We start from the raw sequence: 19,897 nt of genomic DNA, 5'->3' as shown, positions 1-19,897 counted from the left end.
TTCATCGTCCAAGCACAACAGGCACCGGGATGACCTCATGGCGGTGGTTTCGGTACGGTCGGAGGTATCCGTGGCAAACCATGGATATGTACAGCGGTCATCTAAGCCAGTGACAGTAGAGGCAGAGAGTTGGGCAGGGCCTTATAATTTTTCTTATTGATGGATCCAAAATTCCAGGCCTGTCATCTTGATTGGGGAAAAAGGGAGTAGGGAGGGAATGCAGGGAATGAACTCGCTGTGAACAGGGCGATGACGTCCTTCTCACATCAGAGTCCCAGGGCTGTCAGAACCACCTCGCGCCAGCTATTATAACCACTGATCAAATGGCACCTCGACGGTTTTCAATGCCCATCTATATTGGCACAACTTTTCTTTCTTAATCAATTGCATCAAGTTGGCACATCTGAAGATGCCTGAGCACACACGAAAGCATAAGGTGGCCGTGGTCGGTTCCGGTAACTGGTATGCACCATCTCTGCCTTGCCGCTGCCGCACATTTGGCTAACACCATGGTAATCTAGGGGATCCACCATCTCCAAGATTGTCGCAGAAAACACTAAGGAACATCCCGACCTTTTCGAGCCAGAGGTGCGCATGTGGGTGTTTGAGGAGGAAATCGAGGTTCCAGAATCCTCCAAGCACCACAAAAAACTAGGCGGCCAGAAGCGCAAATTGACTGAGGTCATCAATGAGGTCCACGAGAATGTCAAGTACCTGCCGGATATTGCCCTTCCTGACAATGTCGTAGCCGACCCAGACATCAAGTCGGCCGTCAAGGATGCTACCTTACTCATCTTCAACCTCCCCCATCAGTTTATCGGCAAGACCCTTGATGGTGTTGTCGGGCACCATCTCCCCTATGCGAGAGGTATCTCTTGCATCAAGGGCGTCGATGTGTCAGACGGAACCGTGACTCTCCACTCCGAACTTATCATGGAGCGACTCGGTATCTACTGCGGTGCCTTGTCCGGCGCCAACATCGCTCCAGAGGTAGCCGCGGAGAAGTTTTGTGAGACGACCATCGGTTACGACACCCCTCCGATGGATGCGAATGAGCGTAATGGGTCGCCGAAGGATAACTTGATCAAGATTGATGAGCAGCGGCAACATAAGACCAAACCCACGCATGTCAAGCTACACCCGGTCCCAAAGGATCTCCCTGCAGTCGATGCCGAGCTGTGGGAGACTCTGTTTGCCCGCCCATATTTCCATGTCAATCACGTTCGCGACGTTGCCGGAGTGGCTCTAGGAGGTGCTCTGAAAAACATTATAGCTTTAGCATCGGGCTTTGTTGCAGGAAAAGGCTGGGGAGAAAATGCCAAGGCAGCAATTATGCGTGTCGGCATCCTGGAGATGATTAAGTTTGGTCGGACGTGGTTTCCCAAGTCTGTGGATGAGAGGACCTTTACTGAGGAGAGCGCGGGTCTAGCGGACGTGATTTCCTCGTGTAGCGGTGGGCGGAACTTCCGGTCAGCCTGTCATGCAGTCGAGCAGGGGGTCAGCGTCAATGAAATCGAACAGAAGGAGCTCAACGGCCAGAAGTTGCAGGGGACTTCGACGGCTTACGCTGTTTATGACTTTCTCTCGAAGCACGACCAGCTAAAGGAATTTCCGTTGTTTGTTGCAGTTCATGGTAAGCATCCCCTCCGATTTATCTTCCTCACAAGCTCGTACTAACGTTATGTCAGATATTCTTGAAGGAAAGTCTACTGTTGATGACCTCCCGGCACTGCTAGATGGGAAGAAGAAAAAGAAGAAGAGCGCCTGAGGGTGCCTGATCCCGTTCAATAGTTTCCGAACCTAGATAATGAGACATGACACGTTGCTAGAACGATAAATGCTAGTCAATAAAATTTATTTTCATCCAAGGCATCTGGTAGCTTGCAATATCGCTGCTCTGGGGTGAATAAGACCAGATCACAACAGGTGCCAGTGAAGGTCCATCGCGACCTGCCCTCACATGACTTGACATTCTACATCCCTACTTTGTGGGCTATTCATAAAACACATACAGCAAGTAGTAAAAGACACAGCGCCCGTATCCAATCAAATGCCTACAGTGCACAATTCCATAACTTAGAAATGGTTATCAATAAATACATTTACTCCTCAGGAGCTTCACCCGAAAGCTGTCCCAGTTTCTGGCCCGCTGCCTTCTTTCCCTGTTGCGAGATTCCAGGGTTGCTTTGAGCTCTATTGAAGAGATGATCAATATCCCATTCCAAATTAAATATGAGGAAATGTATCCAACTCACGCCTTTAAGCCACCAGCCACGCGGTTAGGGTCCTTGGTAGCGTCACCGCGGAGGTTGTAGAGTTCCTCCCGGGGCTGATCCCCGCCGAGTTGCTCGATCATGGCCTGAGCATTCTGCTTCGCCTCGTCGGAGGTATTAGGATTATTTAGGGTACTGTTTGCAATTTGGTTAACTGGATCTAGTTTGTAATAGTTGGAAGGAACACTCACGCCTTATAGCCACGAAGAGCGTTAAGTCCGTCTTCGGTGGAGGACATTATGTAGTAGTTAGGGTATGTAAATATATCTTATGAATGATGATAGAGCCACTGAGCTTGGTACGTTGTATGAAAAGTATTAAATAGACCTGAACAGATCTGCTTCATCCCATCACATATATACCAATTATCTGATTCGAAAGCCTCACTCGTCATTCTCTCATCTCGTCTCTTGGTGAGGGGGTTAAGTCAATCTGACTTCATGCTGGCCGGGATGATGCCCGGTTAGGTAATGCGTGTAGGTCTGGGCCTTATCCAATAGGTTCTATTCTACTTGATTCGTTGAATATAAAGCTAGACCACGAGTTAAAGCTTCGGTACCGTGGGGGGCAGGTTTTCAGATTGGTGGTGATAGCCAACTGATTGGTGTAGTCTCGCTCGTCGCTCGACGCGATGGCACTAAAGAATAGGAAACGTGCAAGTTTAGGGACTGCCACTTGCAAATAATGGGGTCTATTCCGCAACGCTGTAAGAGCCTTTCATCCTAACTAAGAGTATGTTGTCAGGCCCAGACTCCCAGAGTGGCATCAAACTGTATTGCCGACTACAGGAGTATTTGCGGAAAATTATAGCATTAATCATACTGCAATTATTATTGGTTTTGTACTAGTCATCAGAAGCATTCCCTGTTCCTAATCCAATCGTATTTTGGCTGCGATTGATTTCATACAGACGACCGGTCAATGAGCTCAGCTCGCGTTATTGGCTGACGCTGCCCACAGACGGTTGCATATGAGAAAGTAAATAGTATGGAGAAGATGACGAATGGCTCATACTACTGGCCTTGATTTGGTTGTAAAGTTGACGTGGATGGCGGACGAAAGCAACCACAGTCCCACTGACCGCTTATATCTCCTCGACTGATATGTCAGGCAGTATGCACACACAACAGGAAAGGTGCCTAGGCGGTGATACTTTCCGGACAGGGGGTGCTTTCCGTTGTGGATCCACCCTTCGCTTAACTATGAAGAATCCAAAGTCCTCGCTCATTCCTTTCTCCAGGACTGAGAATGTCGGTTATATATTAAAATTTGATATGGGTCAGTCCATCTTGTTTGTTTATTATTAAGACAAATTGAATAACCCGTATGTCATGATCCCAGGAGCCTATCTTGGCACGGGAACAAGGCCGCCGAGCATTCTGTCTCTAGACCTGTACCTTGACTTGCTCGGCTGCATTCTTACTATCCCCTTTAATTTACGAGTTCGTTGAGGGACACCAAAGCTCAGACTAGATTTTGATGCGGCGGAAAAAGCTTTCAAACCTTGGAGACTTTTAGATAATCACGTATCTATCTATAGCTTTCAGCTATCAGGGGACACGCCAATGTGTATGGCAACCCCATCTTAGAGCGCCAATCACGTCTACATTTAGCGCGCCGATGCACTGTATAAACAAATCAACATATTAGCCAGTGCTGCAGGCTTCCAAGGATAAAGAATCCGGGGATGTAGATCCCTGACCCTCACTCGTGCCGGAAGTTGGAACCGACTATGCTTGTGGGTCTGGAGCAAGGGGTGACGCCAGTGGACCCAGCGGCTTGCATCCCATCGATCCTTGCCATAACATGCAGTATCTACTACGTACGGAAAGTTTGACTGTGCCTCAAGAATAGCATTGCAACAAACTCAGGTTGTTGAATGACTGTGGACTTGGCGATAGCAGGCTTCTCCCTTGGCTTCAATTGGTAATGTCTTGTGACAACATTTGGGCCCTCTACTTGGCCGAGACCGTCCATCCCTTGGACTACCCGCCTGTGAAAGGGAGATCCTATGTGGGGATCCATCTTGAACTTTTCAATTGAGCCTGTAGATACCACACCGGCTCATCCCTTCCCCATAGAAGTTGTCATTCCATATGTGTTCCTACTATAAACACAAACAGACCCCGAAGGAGCCATCTCAGGTATAAATATGAGGCATTAACCTGCTGTATTTCCCTCATCATCAATCAGAACACATCAGCCTTCAACCACCAATCCACTCTTTCTTCACATACTAACCTATCTACAGGAACCCGTGAGTGACAAACCACCCCTCTTCATCCATCCCACAACTAAACAATCTCCAGACAACCCGCCAAAATGCGCTTCACCTACCAAGCTCTCGCTGTCTTCATCAGCTCCCTCCTGGTCAACAGCGCCGCCGCCCACGCTTGCGAGAGCAGCGCTGTCTGGCCCGATCCCGCCAACTGCCACAAGTTCTACCAGTGCAACCCTGGCACTGAGCCCGCCCACAAGGAATGCGGTGCTGGCACTGCCTTCAACCCCAAGATCAGCACATGCGACTACGAGCAGAACGTTCCTTCTTGCTTCAAGGACCCCCACCACCCTCGCCCTTTCCACGCCTAGATGGCAAACCTTACTTTTCCGACCAAAGTCGCTCTTTAACCGATATGTTTTGAGTATAGGTGTACAGGCTTATACTGGGAACACTTAATTTCTAATGTATCTCTAATTGGGGGGTCGACTATAAAATACTTTGAAAAAGTGGATACAATTGTTATCAGATCTGTTTATTGTGTACTATCAGTTGAATGTACTATGGTCATCCAAATACCTCTGCATAATGCGTCATTCTAAATTCATCATTCGCTCAATTGATAATCCATATGATCGGTATACATGGTATCATATCTTATATAAATGGTCTATCAAATCTACATAAAATGGTATCGTACGCGGTAACAGTATGCAATGCATCCACATTACAAATGGTATTGAGGGGCGCCGTTTTCCTCAAATCCCATACGCTGCCACCAGCGATCAACACCCATGTCTTCTTGCGAGCTGTCAAATCGTTAGCTTTTACCCTTTACTAATTTTAAAGATTTGTGCATGTGGGGAACTTACTCCCAAGACTCCTTAACAACAGGCTCATTCTGTCCCTCAGCGGGGTTAGGATTCCGGAACACAATGTTGTATTTCTGTGCAGTCGAACTATTAGCATCTCTCCATACTGCAGACACAAGATAATGAAATAGAAGACATACCAGTCCCAACGTAATATGAATAGCCATCGGGAACGGCGGGAACGCCTCCTCGGGCTTCTTCCCCTCGATCATCGCCTGAATATTCTTCGCCACGGCCGCAGCCTGGGGACCACCGGGTCTTGCGGCCTTGCGCAATCCAGTATCAGCGATGTCGCCCAGTGCAAAGAGATTCGGGTACTTCGGGTCCTGGAATTGCATGGTGGGACGGATACGGATGAAGCCGTTGTCAGGGTTGATGAGAGAGTCGGGAGAAGAAGCGGGGAGAGACTTGATGAGGTCGTTGTTGGGTTTCTGGCCCGTGGCAAGGATGACGAACTCGGTTGAGAGTTCGGTGCCGTTGTTCAGTTGGACGGTGAAGGGGGTGCCGTTGTTGGGAAAGCCGGTTTCAGGGACGACGATGCGGGCGCCGGTGACCAGACTGAAGTAGGTTAGTTGAGGTGGTCTCTTGGATGTAATAAGGATGAAGTGTGGACTAACTTGATGCCGAGCTCTTCGAAGCGCTTCTTAACGATCTCGTGAAGACCGCGGTGGAATTGAGGCATCAATTGATCGCGCGACTGCACCACGGTGATTTCCTTCTCCGGGTACAGCTCTTTCATGTCGGTGGCCATCTGCACACCGACGGCTCCACCGCCGACGATTACTACAGACTTGGCTTTCTTGACGTCTGCTTGGTGTTTCTGAAGGTAGAGAACGGAGGAGGGCTTGTCATCGTCGCTCATGGCTGCGGGTTGGGCGAGACGCGTGCCTGTTGCGACAACGAGGTACTCGAATGGAATCTGCTTCAGACCTTGCCAGTCACGATCGAGGTTGACGTGTTGGGGCTGTACGGAGAGAACGCGCGCCTGAACGACTGCATGTTGTGTGGCATTGGGGGTGGAGGAGTAGAGGCGGGAGTAGGGGATGAAGGCTTTTTGTTCGTGGCCGGGGAGGACGGCGAATCGGGGCTGAGGTGCGGATTAGCTCTTGTGTCTCTGATGATGATTTTTTGGCAAGTGGGGAGGTGTTGTCACATACAAATGCGAAAAGATGGTGGAAGTGACTGTGGGGTTCGATAAGGAGGACCTGCGGGCGGGGGTTAATATGGTAATTTGAACCCGTATAGATGTCAGAGTGGGACATACTCTATGTGTGCTGGGAACGACCCGCGCAAGCTCTTGTGCGACTCCCTGTATTTGCTGTCAGTCATGTTTCTGGAATATTAACCGTGTTGCGCGTGAAATTACCTTTCCGACATAGGAACCGCCCACAACGATGACGTTCTTCAAAGAAGTTGCGGCCATACTGACGGAATTTTCAGTGCGGTGTTGGATTATTCTAGGAGCGATAGACGAAATAATCAATGCTATGCTTGCAGTGATAAATGTATAAGAAATCCACGAAGGTATAAGTCTGTCTGAAGGTAGAAACATGATCAAATCGCGACCGAGCACGCAGAAGCACGAGTATATAAGGGCGGCAGAAGGATTAGCCCCGGAGGCAAAGTGGGGGATTATCATCCAGGGGAGCTCGGCATATTCCTTATCTGATCTCCCGACTGCCCTTTTGAGTATCTCCGAGACGGCATCCACCCCGGATTGGTTCCGGGTGGCAGTGGCGTCACTCCCATAATTCCGGTGGTCCACATTGCCGTGTACACAAAGTCGTCTCTTGCAGGTGGCAGTTCTTTCGGTATGAAATTCCGGGTATTGTGAGGTGGATGTGTAGAGATTCGGACAGTAAGGGCGCAATGGGAGTGCGCCTCGTGTATGGCTCTGAACTCGAGTGTTATCTCGAGTACGACAGTATTGTCTAGTTCGAGCGAAAGCAATCACTCCTTTACTACAATGTCCGAGGCATCACGGTGGATTCTTTAGTCAACAGCCTTAAGATCAGATAAGAGACGATCAGCCTGATGCAAGGCACCGACTCACCGAGGCACCACCGCCGAGCCCCACGGCAGTTGATCGCGGATGAAGTCCGTCGGATTTGCGGGGTTCGGATATACGGCCGGATTGATGCGGTTCCAGGGATTCGCCATTCTGTGGTTGAACTTGCCAGTCTGGGGTGATTGATAGCTGGCCCTTGGGTATTAGGCGTAGCACTGGCATTATCACTTCCTGATTCTACTTCGCGCCTATAGTAACCTTACTGGATGCCCACCGCAGGTCCGTCAACACCAACTAAGAGACTCTCATGAATAAAGCCGCATTAGTCTGAGAAAGGCCAGAAATATACCTCCGATACACTGCTGCCTACCTCAGCATGTCGCTGTGTTGCTGCCTAGTAGATTTCAAGAACTGTCTTAATAGGAAGAATGGCTGCTGCCTCGTATCTCAGGCGCCAGCCACGTGGACTATCCACGCTAAGCCCCGTGATCTCGTGCTTATCGCGTTTCACGCAGCACCCACGCAGGTAATTTAATTTCGTTTATCTCCAGGCTGATTATCTCCAATTATCCTGGCAGCTCGACCTATGCTCCTCGATACTCCAGGTCCATCCGAAACAACAACATCCCCAGCATCCACCCGCAAGAGAGCTGGGGGACGAAGGTCCAGGACTGGGTGTCGTACCTGTCGGTGAGTTAGACCCGCAGCACACACGGTACCTTGAATCCCTTGCTAAACTAAAACGCGCTTCCTAGTGCCCGTCATAAGAAATGCGACGAAACCCCCGGCGCATGCACCAATTGTACATCCACGGGCCGAACCTGCGACGGATATGAGTTCCACCGGTTACCCCGCGAGATGCGGAGACCCAGAAAAGCAGTGGTGGTGATCACAGTGCCGGGTTCACTCACCCACGGGATCCATTGGGTGATGAATGCCGACGAACAACGAACATTCGCCTATTTCCAACATCGATCCATGCCCGCATTTCTGGGATGGTTCGACTCATCACTCTGGCAGAGACTCGTCCTCCAGTTGAGTCACGCCGAGCCCGCGGTATATCATGCGGCTGTCGCGTTGAGCGCCGTCCACCAGGATGCCGAGAAGAAAGGCATGCCGCTTGCTAGGGAGGACTTGGATAATACTTGGCATCGCTTCGCTTTGGAACAGGCGGGTCGCTCCATCGTCTTGCTTAATGCGCGGCGGACATCGCAGGATCCCTGTCTGAGAGAGGTCACTCTGCTGTGCTGCTTGCTTTTCACGTTGTCTGAATTGCTGCGCGGCCGGTATGATAACGCCTTTAGACATCTGCATGGTGGTATACACATCTTGAAAAGTCTAGGCGCCCACAGACAGCTTGACTCGGCGGCAATGTCCAAGCCCCCGGTGGAGTGGTGTCTTGTCGAGGCATTTGCGCACTTGGACGTCCAGTCCAGCCAGTTCGGTGTAGGAGGACCGATCTGGTTTACCGATGAGCAGGACCATATCCAACTGGGGAATGAGAAGTCCACCGCTTTTCAGACCCTCGCAGAGGCGCGTCAAGCTTTCGATCGCGTGACGGGCACTGTGCTTCTTTTCACAGCGAAGGCTTCGGGCTCCACCCACAGCCAAATCGCCTCGGACTACGAAACACTCTACAAGAAGCAACTCGACCTATGTCTACAAATCGATACATTCGCCCAAGCATTCAATACATTTCGAACAAAATACTCACCCCAACTTAGCCCAAAAGAACAACGAGGAGCAGACATAATTCACCTCCACCAGCGCGCCGCAACCCTCACCCTCCAAACCTGCCTATTAGACGGAAATGAACCCGTCCTTGACCAATACACGCCCGAGTTCGAGAGCATCCTATCTTTAGTGAATACAATCATGCACAAGTTTCCAGAGCGCCCGAGCGTCTGCTTCGACATGGGCATTATCCCACCCTTAACTCTCGTGGCTACCGGTTGTCGTGATTACAGTGTGCGGTGGCGAGCTATTGAGATGCTTCGGTCATGGCCTCATCGCGAGGGCACCTGGGATTCAAATTTGTGTGCGCAGTTGGCGATTCATACTATGAGAGTGGAGGCGATGAATAATTTCAATGTGGATGTCAGTGGAAAGGTAACGGGTGGTCGTAATGAGCCATCCTTGCGAGGTATTTTCATGACGGTTGAAGACGATCAGCGCCGGGCGCGCATATCGTACTTTCTTGGAGATGTGAAGCACGAAGTTTGCGTTATGCTGGAGGAAGATATATATCCTTCTTAGTGGATCCGTCCCGCCAGAGTCGCTGCTATGTCGTCTGTCAATGATATAGTGCGCGAAAAAAGAGTAATTGAAGTGCGTATGACAGATGCCGATACTACTAGGGTGTATTTCCAGCGATTCAAAACCACCTGCAAGCTGCCAATGGGGATCTCTCTATTGCATTGAGTTAAGTGATAGCAATTATCAGGCTACTAATGAATCACAAACGGCGCCTCCTGAACTGGCGCAAACAGTTCCTCAACCGGAACCACCCTTTCAATCATCCCCTGCTCATACAGATACTGCACCAACGCCTCCAAAGTCTTGCGGTTTTTCTCAATTCCATACGGCCAGCAATCCTCCCCGAACACCTCGACGGTCTCTTCCAGTGCCTCCCGCAGCCACGGCAACATACAGCGGATCATACCAGGCATGTAGGTCCTCTTGCGAACCAACTCCTTCGACTCATTCAGCGCCTGGAACAAGCTCGTCGCAATCCACTTGTGCTGGTCGTACACTTCCCTTCGGATAGCAACCAGGTGCATAATCGGGAAGATGCCCGTCTTTCGGTAATACTCCTTCTCGGCCTCCTTATAATTAGGAAACAGGCGCTGAATATGAGGGGCCTTTTCGTTGTCCCAGAGACAAGATGGAACCTCTGCTCCGATGGTCGCATCGATCTCACCATCCGCTAGCAGTTGGTTCAAGGATTTCCCGCTGTTGTTCTTTTCAATGTTGGCCAGCGGCTTGTCCCCTTCCCTCCGAATCAGGACAGATGGCTTGCCATGGGCCCCGGGCGCGTCCATCCGCCCCTCAATCCAGGTGATGCTCGACAGATCCACGCCGTACTCATGCATCAAAAGCCCACGGATCCAGACGGCAGCGGTCATAGTATACAATTGCACGCCGATGCGCTTCCCCGACAAGTCTGCAGGTGACTTGATGCGGTCAGTGTTGACGACGATGTATCCATGACGGAAAGTACGGAGCGGGAAGGCCGGGACAGCAGTAAAGGTGCGATCGCCGGCGACATGGCGGGTGATAAATTCACTACTCGAGAGTTCAGAGGCGTCAAATTCGCCGTTGCGGACCATGCGGTCAAATACGTCGCGGGGATGCTGGACTTCGACAAAGTTCAGATCGAGACCCGCGGGGCGGACCTCGCCGGTCGCGAGCGGGACCATGCGGTCGTAGCAGGGGGCAGCAAAGGAGAATGGAACGGGCATTGTGAATATGTTTGCGGGCGTGATGACAAGAGAATAGAGAGGTTGCGTATGTGTTGGGGGTTGGATGGCTGGATAAAGAGCTTAAGAATTGCCCAGAAACCTAATCGCAGACAAGTCGACCCACTGCAGACTCGGCCGCGGGAGACAGTGGAGATAATCTTCGGGCTTAGATCGTTGCAACTGGCTCCGAGCGGAGCTAGACAGCGCATCACATGATTTTGTCGAGAAAATTTACCCGCCATGGTGGGTAGGGCTGCGCTTTCAAGAGGGGGAATAATACTGAAGGCGTAGCTATCCGACACTAGGGACCTTGTCATCGTGCACCGAGTTCATTCGGGGCCAGATTTGAAGGGATCTCATCGGATCTGCAACTCGGGCTTATGGAGAAGATCCTCGGGCTCCGTCGGACTTCTCGGAGTTATCTTTTGGGCAGAATCGAAGCGCGTCAGATGGGCCCCAGGGCTGTTTCAGTTGTCCTTGGAAACCCTGTGCCACGAATATGCTCTATGCGAGACGTGTGTTGATTGATAAAACCGGTTTTGACTGGAGAGAAAACTACCAATGCCTATCCGCAGTCCTCGCATATCGCTCACTACATATCATGGGCGCGATGGCAGCTCCGACATTCTAAAAAGCGGAATGGTAGGTTCTCCCACACCAGTCTTGATAGATTTCAAAGAGTCGACGAGAAATTCATTCTCCGCTTCTGTCGTCTGCAACACTGACAAGGCCTGGCTTTCATTGGGAAGGTCCCTTCTGAGTGCCCCCAATGCCATCAGAGCAGTGACATTGGAGCTGTGCAGGCCCTCGTAATGTGGCCATGACCGCAGAAGACGAATAGCGCGTATTCGAATCTCCATATCTGGGCACTGTGTGGCCACAAGGTACATGTGGGCGATCATGACATGGTCCATTACCAGGCCAGAGACAGACCTAAGCTTCTCAATCTTGTCTTCATGGGCCTGCAGTAGCGCAAGGAATTCCGGAACCAGATACTTCGGCACTGGACCACGGATCAACACAGTTTTGAGTGTGAGAGTATGACCAAGGTAAAGCAAGTGGACGATATCTGCTCCCAGTTGCTCCTTCTCACTCAACTGATGATATTTCATTACGCAAAAAGTCTTGAAATATGGGTCAAAATCAGCGAAACTAGCTAGCAGTCGCCGTTGGCTTAGGTAGAGGGACTCATAGTTGGCCTCCATGTTGGGACCGTTCAGGCTCCAGCTCTTAGCAATCAAGGGTATACCGGCTGTAAATAAAACCGTAATCTTCTCTCGTACCTGGCCGAGGCTAGTAAAGCCGCCCGTTGGTGCTTCGAATAACTTGAGCGGGGATCTTGTCCCGTCCTCCAGGCGTAGGATCGGAAATCGAGTATCATAGAGCGAGGCCTGTATATCCAGGCGGCGGAATGCAGCAATGATTGATGGCGCAACCTCCGACTCCAGCTTCCCTTGATTCTCGAGTTCTTTAAGAATACGGAGACCGCCCTGTAAATGCGTAAACGCACTGTCATATTGCGCCACAAGCACATCGAAGAGAACAAAGAGCAGGCAGCACAGGAGGATAGTTTGGCGCAGCTGGGGGTCCTGGGAGTTCCGGCGCTGGTTCAGGAGCGTTATGGCTCGTGTAGACTGTTGAAGAGAGAAATAATACTGCTGGCTCCCAACGCGTGACCGTGCAGACATCTGCATATCATGTATTTCCGACTCCTGGTGCGCAGCACTGAACATGTTTACCGCATGAAAGACAGCCGGATCAGCACGAGACATCTGTAGGGCCAACTGCTGCCAGAGCGGGGAATCAAAGAACCCGGCCAGATTCGTAACGGAGTGATATTGAAAATAGGAATAACAACGGTGTTCATCCGAGGTCATCGTCCAACCAAGTCGAGTGCCTATGTCGTGTAGACCGCGGCGCTGCGGCAACCGGTACGCATCATATCCATCGCACTTCCAATTAGCAGAGACGCAGTTGTTGCATTGACCTGGCGATTCATCACATTTAATGCGTCGGATTCTGGGCATTGAAGGTCCTCGGTTAGTGCTAGTGTCTCAGGCCATCAGTTTCCATGTACTGCTTCCTCCTTACCGGCAGGTACGACAACCTGTCCTAGATCTCTTCCCGGTGCTCTTCCGGTGTTTGCTGGATAAGATGAGTTGCATTTGGGCCATCCTTGGACAGTGACTAGGGTGGAGTGTTCTGGAGTTGCTTTCGAATAGCAAGCACGAAAGAAGGAGCGGGAGCCAGAGGGGGGGCCTAAATACCACTAGCGGGTGTCGATCGACCTGTTTGGCTGAAGGAATCTCGGGTGATTAGTCGTAGTACTATCTAGTCGCCGGGTCGTAAGAATTGACAGGCGACAGGATTTGTCGAGATGGTAATTCAGCCACTGCATATGCCGCGCAGGAACTGTAATGAAATCGGATAATTAATAGATGGACATATTATCGGTGTTCAGGGATGAGAGTCATCTATTTGGACCTCTCCGCAATTCCCCTCCTCTCAACCGACCTCATGATCCTGTTTTTGAGGTGGGGGCAGGATCTCGCAGGAGCTGTAGACATGCAAGGCTACTTTAGCGTGGTTCTAGTGAGTCGTGGTATCACGTCAGCACAGAATCGTTTGTTGTGACAATTGGAAGTTACGCACGGCTTTGCGGTAAAAGACATGTTGTAATAGTAGTATTTCTAGGATTAGCCAATATTACTACTTATCAGTAGCAGCCGATTCGATAAGATCTGATGATCGAGGTGTGCTCAATGATGATGGTGTAAGCGGACATACTATATAAGCAAGGCCGACCGCTTCAAGGGGAATGCAGCACTGGAGCCAGTACTAGTTCTGCTGCGAGGCTCAAGGAATGAATCCCAATGAAGATAAACATAACTTAGAAGAAAGAAGCCTTAGATTTAGGATTAGACTGTGCTTGTAAGCTTTGAAAGGAAGTGATGACCCACGTCCTCCGTCAAATGTTTGTTTAGTGATAAGAATCTAAAATAAGGGCTTCTCCGGTCGCGACAATGAATTACTATATGCGGTTTAGCGCCGACGCCCGACCGGTTCTATATAACCCCCCTCATCGCGGCCTTTTCACGCGGACCCCATATTCACGCAAGCCATTGATTGATTCAACGAATTGAAATATCAGACTGCTTGTCCTTCGATTTGGCAACTCTGCGTACTTATATGTATTTCTCATGAATCTGGCGATCTCGGTTATGAAGGCAACCCTATAATGATTTGTGATTCAGAACCTCTTGGCTCGCCTTGGAATGGCATGATTTATTTTTATGGTATTATGTGCTTGGTGACTTCAGAATGAATACAAGATATTAAGCCCCGACGGTGTCTTGACGCATGCTAATTCAATTGACTTTAAATCATCTTATGTCCTGTTCTTTATTGATCATATTCTCATTTCGTCTAAAATGCTGCCCACCTAAAGCTGAACATCTCAAGAGTGAAGAGCAAACATGTTAAATGGTGTTGATTACTGCTATTGACAATTCTTAAGCCCACTGGGCATAACAAAATCCACTTGCTTCAAAGATATATGTGATGCTTCCGACGCAAATGCTCCCGCAGGTTATCCTTTCGGTTGAATGCTTTGTGGCACTTGGAGACTGTGCATCGATAATTTCCGGGAGAAACATGCTGTGTTCCAATGTGTCGGTTCAATGAGGCTTTGCTTTTGAACCCCCCACTGTACTTGCAGCCTTTCCATACACATTTGATACTATAAAATAGTCAGCGAAGCTGAGGAGGATGACAAAGTAAGAAGAAAATACCAAGCCCTGGGTTTCCTGGGAGATATATTGTGGAATTCCGGCATCGGCATTTGATATATACAACCGCTCTGATCGACATTGTGCATTAGGGATCGGTCCAATACCGGACATTGGTCGGCGTTTTGTATGGGTCTGCCTTCGAATTGATAGCACCCCGACAACATGACATTAGCCATCTCGCTCGATGTCCCCGTACCGGTCTGAAAGGCCACTGGGGCCTGTGTATAATCAAATAGGGGCGGTACTGAGGTAGGCTGGAGGGAATAGTTGAACAATAAATGATTCATGGTTGAATTGTCCTGTCCCTCATATATTGGGAAGAGCGAATGCTGAGCAATATCTCTTGTGGATTCTGAGGGCCATCCAACCAATTGATCATCGCCTTGTTTCCAGAGTTCCGGCTCTAACCTGTCGATACCGAACGGAGTACACGACATGACCAAGCTATTGAGACGGGGTTAAGGCCAGAGAGATAATTGAAGAGCGAAAAGTCTTTGAAGCTGGAGAGCGTTGTTGCTTTGAGGAACAAAAGGTTCAAAGAGATAGAAAGGGGACTTATATACAACGCTATCAGGGCGTTGATGCCCTGGGCGAACAGTTCGTTTACCACAGTAGACTTTTCAAAATATTGTTCTTGTCAGTGAACGTTTCGTGCCTCATCACAAATTGGATGAGAACCAATCAGCGTATTCTATCTTCATCCCGCTCTAGATTAAAGAAGCACTATTGAGATTCGTCTTGCATGACGAGGGTTGGCGCTGATCGCGCCGATCAGCGTAGTGGGCCCCAAATTTGGATATCAGCTAATCACTGAATGGGATTCCTTTGCGTGCAGCCACAGGGCTCTAGACGCTTGCCCGATCATAGCATGTCAAACAAGGTGGGCGGGGCGCATCCTCAGCTCACCAAATTTTGATAATATCCAATCAGGACACCTCGGGCCGCATAGTGTGCATACTTTGGCAACGATGTGGCGGTGATGACGTGGAAATCAGGGGTTTACAGCCTCCGAATACCTCGCTCAGCCTTATCCCCGCCCTAGCTCACCCGCAAATAAATACTTGGAAGGTTCCAACGTAGAATATTTGACTCAACTCCGGATGCGATATCAACCCCTGTGCTCCTCAACTCTGCCGTTGGCACCATGGCAGATGCGGAATGGGAGGCTCATAAGGCAGAGATCGAGCGCCTTTACATCAGAGAGAACAAAAAGCTAGAGGAGGTCTTGCAATTTATGGAAACGACATATGGCTTTCGCAAAACGTATGCACTCCGACACTCCTGTGAACAATGATCGGTCAATTTCTCACATCGTGCAGGAAGTATCAATACACGGCGAGGCTTAAGAAATGGGGTTTTAAGAAATATCGCATGGGCGCTCTCAAGTGGAGACACGTCAACAGAGAAATACAAAAGAGGGCAGCTGAAGGGCAGAATCTCGAAGTCTGGTTCGACGGGGTCTATTACGATCCAAAAACAGTGCAATTTGAGATTCATCGCCAGGGTTTTCAGAGAGAGACTGACAAATATCGTCAAGGTGAGCCTATCCAGAAGTCAAGGATGCTCAACATAGATGATTGACACAACATAGAGCCATTGTCCCCAACACCTGAAGGACTTATTGTCTGCTCTCCTGGTCCGTTGATATTTCAAATTACATGGCCACAGAATCTCCCATGGTTTATTTTCTCCAATACTGCGCTGAGCAGTTTACAAAACGTCCCGAGTAAGACTCAGATTTAACAACTACTGTGAGATTGATTAACATTAACATGAAGTAGGCAACCCATCTATTTCACTGGAACATCTTCCAGGGGTTCGGGAAATGGACCTACCTTCCCAAATCATCGAAGGTGGTCTCATCGATTCTCTCGGCTCCCTTATGATCGGAAGCCATGCCAAAGTGCTGCGCACCGGACGCAATAGCGCCAGGGTAGCAGCAGCTCTGAGCTCAATAATGCCTGAACAACACGAAGGTCAAAACCTTTACATAGCAGAAAGACTTTGCGGTCTCAGAGGTGGCAGTGATGCCGTGGAGCGCTTACAAGTTGCACTTTTCCTGCTTTCCAACAGTTTTCAAGTCTCTGAGCCTGATGATGATTCTTGGCAATCAAATATACGAGAATTCTTGGATGTATACTCGGATGACGAGACGGATGATGACCCCGATTCTGAGACGAATGCCTATTTCCATGATATAAAGCGAGGAGAGCCTAGGACTAGCAAGGAAGATCAAACGATCATGGCAACATTCTATCAATCGGGCCTGGATACCGTCAACAACCTCAAATATCTACTTTCCCTCCCCGGGGCAACAGCACATGCTATATCGCACAAGCTTTTTGCAAGTGCGGTGAGATCCGAGGACGTAAGAATGGTTCGGATGGCTTTGGAAGCTGGTATGAGTCCTGATATTCCAATTGTTCATGATGGATTTCCCGTGCCACCTTTGGTACTGGCTTCCAACTTCAGAGACTCCCGAGCGGCTCTGGACATGTGCAACTTGTTCCTATCATATGGTTCTGGGCTCAAGGATATAAGCATCCTAGAAAGGGCTCTCTGTGAAGCAATCCGCTCAAGAAATAATGAGCTCATCAAACTATTTCTGGCTCGAAATATTCCTATACCAGGAGAGGCATTAAGCGCCGCAATTAAGACGAGAACCCCAGGCCTTTTCTCTATGCTCCTTGATATTGACCCCAATATCAACAAACGAAGCGGTGGCTCATACGACCTTTCGATCCTCGGGCTTGCTGTGGACCGAAACGATGTGTCTCTGACACAATATCTGCTTGCCTTAGGCGCGGATGTTGACGCAATTCAAGATGTGAAGTTAGATGTGAAGTTCTGTGAAGACTACATTGTCAGATCAACCACACTTGGACTCGCGATAAGGAAAGGCAACGACGACATAATCAATCTTCTTTTGGATACCCATCCAAATATCAACCACCAAGAGGCATCAGATGACTACATCCCCCCACTCGTCTTATCGGTTGAATGTGGTGCCATCAATATCACACAGCGTCTGTTATCGGCGGGTGCAGAAGTCTCTATTGGTGATGGAATCCAAGAAATGAGCCTCGTGCAACGGGCTCTTGCGAGAAACGATCTCGAAACTTCCAGACTGCTCATATCCTACGGAGCCAGTGTAGAGCCAACTCAGATGGAGGATTACTATACCTCCATCCTGTATGAAAATGTAGCGATGAACAATATCGACACTGCAATTTCCCTATTGAGTTGGGGCGCAAGGAAGAATGAAACTTTTTACGACAAGGTCCCAGACACCATCCTCGGCGCAGCCATAGTAGGTGGCCACTGCGAAATGGTTGGATCTCTTCTCCAAGCTGGAGCGACAGAAATTGGAAAAAGCCTGATTCAAATCGGAAACTTGGAAACTGCAATGTACTTGGAACAGCTTGGGCTGCTGCCTCAAATCCTCCATTGCTATGGTCAACCGATACTCGTGTCTGCCATTAGGATGTCGCAGAGAAGCGATGATGGTCTTGTCCGATATTTGCTCGATCGTAATGTCGACAAGCAGCCTAAAAATGTCGGTCTAAAGCCATTTTTCATGATGTCAAAGTGTTCACTTCAGCCTGTTGGGCCTGAGCGGTACTGGAGGTTTTTGGATTACGCCACTGTTTGCCTATCTCCGCTTGCAGCTGCAATTTTTTACTTACGTTTCCCAGAGAGCTTTTCATTGGCAAAGCTTCTGATTGTACGAGGAGCAAGCATCGGAGATCTTGAACTGACAGCAGCAGTCGAGGATTATCGATGCGGTTCGCAACATTTTGGAATTCTTCAACTGCTTTTGGACAATTTGTCACAGCAGCCTTGTGCTGTCCCAAATGCCTTCGAGAAGGCTTTACAATATGATCACATTGTTTTTCTTGTGCGGCGCTTTTTAGAAATTGGTCTTGACCCCGGAGGCAAAGTTGTTGCTAGCGGGTTTTTGGACAATATTTTCCTGTACCAGCTGCACGGAGTCCTCGACTGCGAAGTTCTCGATTCTATCCTTGAGAGAGCAGTCATTTGGCGAAATGGTGTGTCACTTAGGACCCTTCTACATTCACGAACATGGACTGCGGTTGAAAAAGGACGAGCGCTCACCACAGCTCTGTATCACCGTCGCAATTCCGCGGTACAGGATTTATTGGATGCCGGTGCGGATGTGAATCAGGCGGTCAAGATTCACCTTGACTCAATTCCTCCCCTTTGGCTCGCCGTTCGGAGGCAGGATATCTCTCTGACTAGACGCCTGGTTGCTCTTGGTGCTGATTGTGATCGGAGCATCTTGTCGAACGTACCTTTTGAAAGTGTCAAAGGGCAATCAATTCTCTGCGCTGCAGTGAGCACCGGAAACAGGCACATTGTAAAGATTCTCCTAGACGCAGGGGCAGACGTCAACCGACCAGTCTCGTCTCAATATAGAAGAACGGCATTACAAGCCGCGGTGGAAGATGGAAGTGTTCAAATAGTGGACATGCTATTGGACGCTGGAGCAGATCCTAATCAGTGTGCGGCCGAATTTAGGGGCGGAACAGCGCTCCAGTTTGCTGCAATCAAGGGATACATCGGTATCGCTCGCAAATTACTTGCAAAGGGAGCCGATGTCAACGCAAAAAAGTCCTTACGAAATGGCAGAACAGCATTGGAGGGGGCTGCGGAACATGGTCGCATTGATATGCTGCAGCTGCTTCTGAACGAAGGTGCATCAATTGTGGCAAGTGGCCGTCGCCAATACATTCGAGCAGTCAAATTGGCAGAAAAGAATGCCGAATTCGGTGCAGCAAAGCTACTCAGAGACCAAGGGGGTTGGACTGAGTGGGATGCAAGGCAATATGAACGTGAAGAGCTCGACCTCCATGAGAATGTCTGGGACTCCACGATGTCAATTCCGCACCGCAGGAGAACAGAGCAAGATTAGGCCACCGCTCTTAGGAGGTCTAAATGCAACCTAACTAGGACCTAACGTTCCAAGTTTCTCCCAAGCCCTTTGTGTGAGAGTAGATGAATACTCACAAACATCATCCTTGTCGAAGGTCCCCGTGCCATCTTCATATACATGAAGGGTGCGAGCTCGACCATCAACAGGCTTAAATCGAGCACTGACGACCTTCGCCTTATCCGCGCGGGTTGCAATGAGACTGGTGTATAGGGCTGCTGCCATCGTTACGATACCTAGGTGTTTGGTAAGTTGACCAGTCTTCCAAGATTGGAACAATATTTGGACTTTTTTGTACAGAATTCAGTAGATTAGATTTCCTT

The 19,897-nt window shown here is 49.4% G+C and overlaps 8 protein-coding genes across 8 annotated transcripts; 4 read left to right on the top strand and 4 right to left on the bottom strand.

Annotated features, from left to right (window-relative positions):
- Positions 1 to 409: 409 nt before the first annotated feature.
- Positions 410 to 1,768, top strand: AtWU_02496 (glycerol-3-phosphate dehydrogenase family protein; the record flags this gene model as incomplete). The annotated part of the gene is made up of 3 exons (XM_035497610.1): positions 410 to 462; positions 522 to 1,633; positions 1,689 to 1,768. The coding sequence occupies 3 exons, from the start codon at positions 410 to 412 to the stop codon at positions 1,766 to 1,768; spliced, it is 1,245 nt and encodes a 414-aa protein (XP_035353503.1).
- A 334-nt stretch (positions 1,769 to 2,102) lies between these two features.
- On the bottom strand, positions 2,103 to 2,511 carry AtWU_02495 (Con-6 family protein; the record flags this gene model as incomplete). The annotated part of the gene is made up of 3 exons (XM_035497609.1): positions 2,103 to 2,193; positions 2,256 to 2,408; positions 2,465 to 2,511. The coding sequence occupies 3 exons, from the start codon at positions 2,509 to 2,511 to the stop codon at positions 2,103 to 2,105; spliced, it is 291 nt and encodes a 96-aa protein (XP_035353502.1).
- A 2,084-nt stretch (positions 2,512 to 4,595) lies between these two features.
- AtWU_02494 (carbohydrate-binding module family 14 protein) lies at positions 4,596 to 4,862 on the top strand (the record flags this gene model as incomplete). Its single annotated transcript, XM_035497608.1, has 1 exon — positions 4,596 to 4,862. The coding sequence occupies one exon, from the start codon at positions 4,596 to 4,598 to the stop codon at positions 4,860 to 4,862; it is 267 nt and encodes an 88-aa protein (XP_035353501.1).
- Positions 4,863 to 5,218: 356 nt separating this feature from the next.
- On the bottom strand, positions 5,219 to 6,786 carry AtWU_02493 (amid-like NADH oxidoreductase; the record flags this gene model as incomplete). Its single annotated transcript, XM_035497607.1, has 7 exons — positions 5,219 to 5,300; positions 5,364 to 5,437; positions 5,504 to 5,921; positions 5,981 to 6,450; positions 6,521 to 6,568; positions 6,628 to 6,672; positions 6,730 to 6,786. The coding sequence occupies 7 exons, from the start codon at positions 6,784 to 6,786 to the stop codon at positions 5,219 to 5,221; spliced, it is 1,194 nt and encodes a 397-aa protein (XP_035353500.1).
- Positions 6,787 to 7,957: 1,171 nt separating this feature from the next.
- Positions 7,958 to 9,627, top strand: AtWU_02492 (Zn(II)2Cys6 transcription factor; the record flags this gene model as incomplete). Its single annotated transcript, XM_035497606.1, has 2 exons — positions 7,958 to 8,061; positions 8,127 to 9,627. The coding sequence occupies 2 exons, from the start codon at positions 7,958 to 7,960 to the stop codon at positions 9,625 to 9,627; spliced, it is 1,605 nt and encodes a 534-aa protein (XP_035353499.1).
- A 191-nt stretch (positions 9,628 to 9,818) lies between these two features.
- AtWU_02491 (dihydroxyphthalate decarboxylase) lies at positions 9,819 to 10,832 on the bottom strand (the record flags this gene model as incomplete). The annotated part of the gene is made up of 1 exon (XM_035497605.1): positions 9,819 to 10,832. The coding sequence occupies one exon, from the start codon at positions 10,830 to 10,832 to the stop codon at positions 9,819 to 9,821; it is 1,014 nt and encodes a 337-aa protein (XP_035353498.1).
- A 599-nt stretch (positions 10,833 to 11,431) lies between these two features.
- AtWU_02490 (Zn(II)2Cys6 transcription factor domain-containing protein) lies at positions 11,432 to 13,006 on the bottom strand (the record flags this gene model as incomplete). The annotated part of the gene is made up of 2 exons (XM_035497604.1): positions 11,432 to 12,851; positions 12,924 to 13,006. The coding sequence occupies 2 exons, from the start codon at positions 13,004 to 13,006 to the stop codon at positions 11,432 to 11,434; spliced, it is 1,503 nt and encodes a 500-aa protein (XP_035353497.1).
- A 2,761-nt stretch (positions 13,007 to 15,767) lies between these two features.
- On the top strand, positions 15,768 to 19,556 carry AtWU_02489 (ankyrin; the record flags this gene model as incomplete). The annotated part of the gene is made up of 4 exons (XM_035497603.1): positions 15,768 to 15,886; positions 15,943 to 16,160; positions 16,215 to 16,349; positions 16,405 to 19,556. The coding sequence occupies 4 exons, from the start codon at positions 15,768 to 15,770 to the stop codon at positions 19,554 to 19,556; spliced, it is 3,624 nt and encodes a 1,207-aa protein (XP_035353496.1).
- Positions 19,557 to 19,897: the final 341 nt, after the last annotated feature.

This window comes from Aspergillus tubingensis (assembly GCF_013340325.1).
Source record: "Aspergillus tubingensis WU-2223L DNA, scaffold_3, whole genome shotgun sequence".
In the NCBI taxonomy this organism is placed as follows: domain Eukaryota; kingdom Fungi; phylum Ascomycota; class Eurotiomycetes; order Eurotiales; family Aspergillaceae; genus Aspergillus; species Aspergillus tubingensis.
This window is presented reverse-complemented; position numbering and strand designations above follow the sequence as displayed.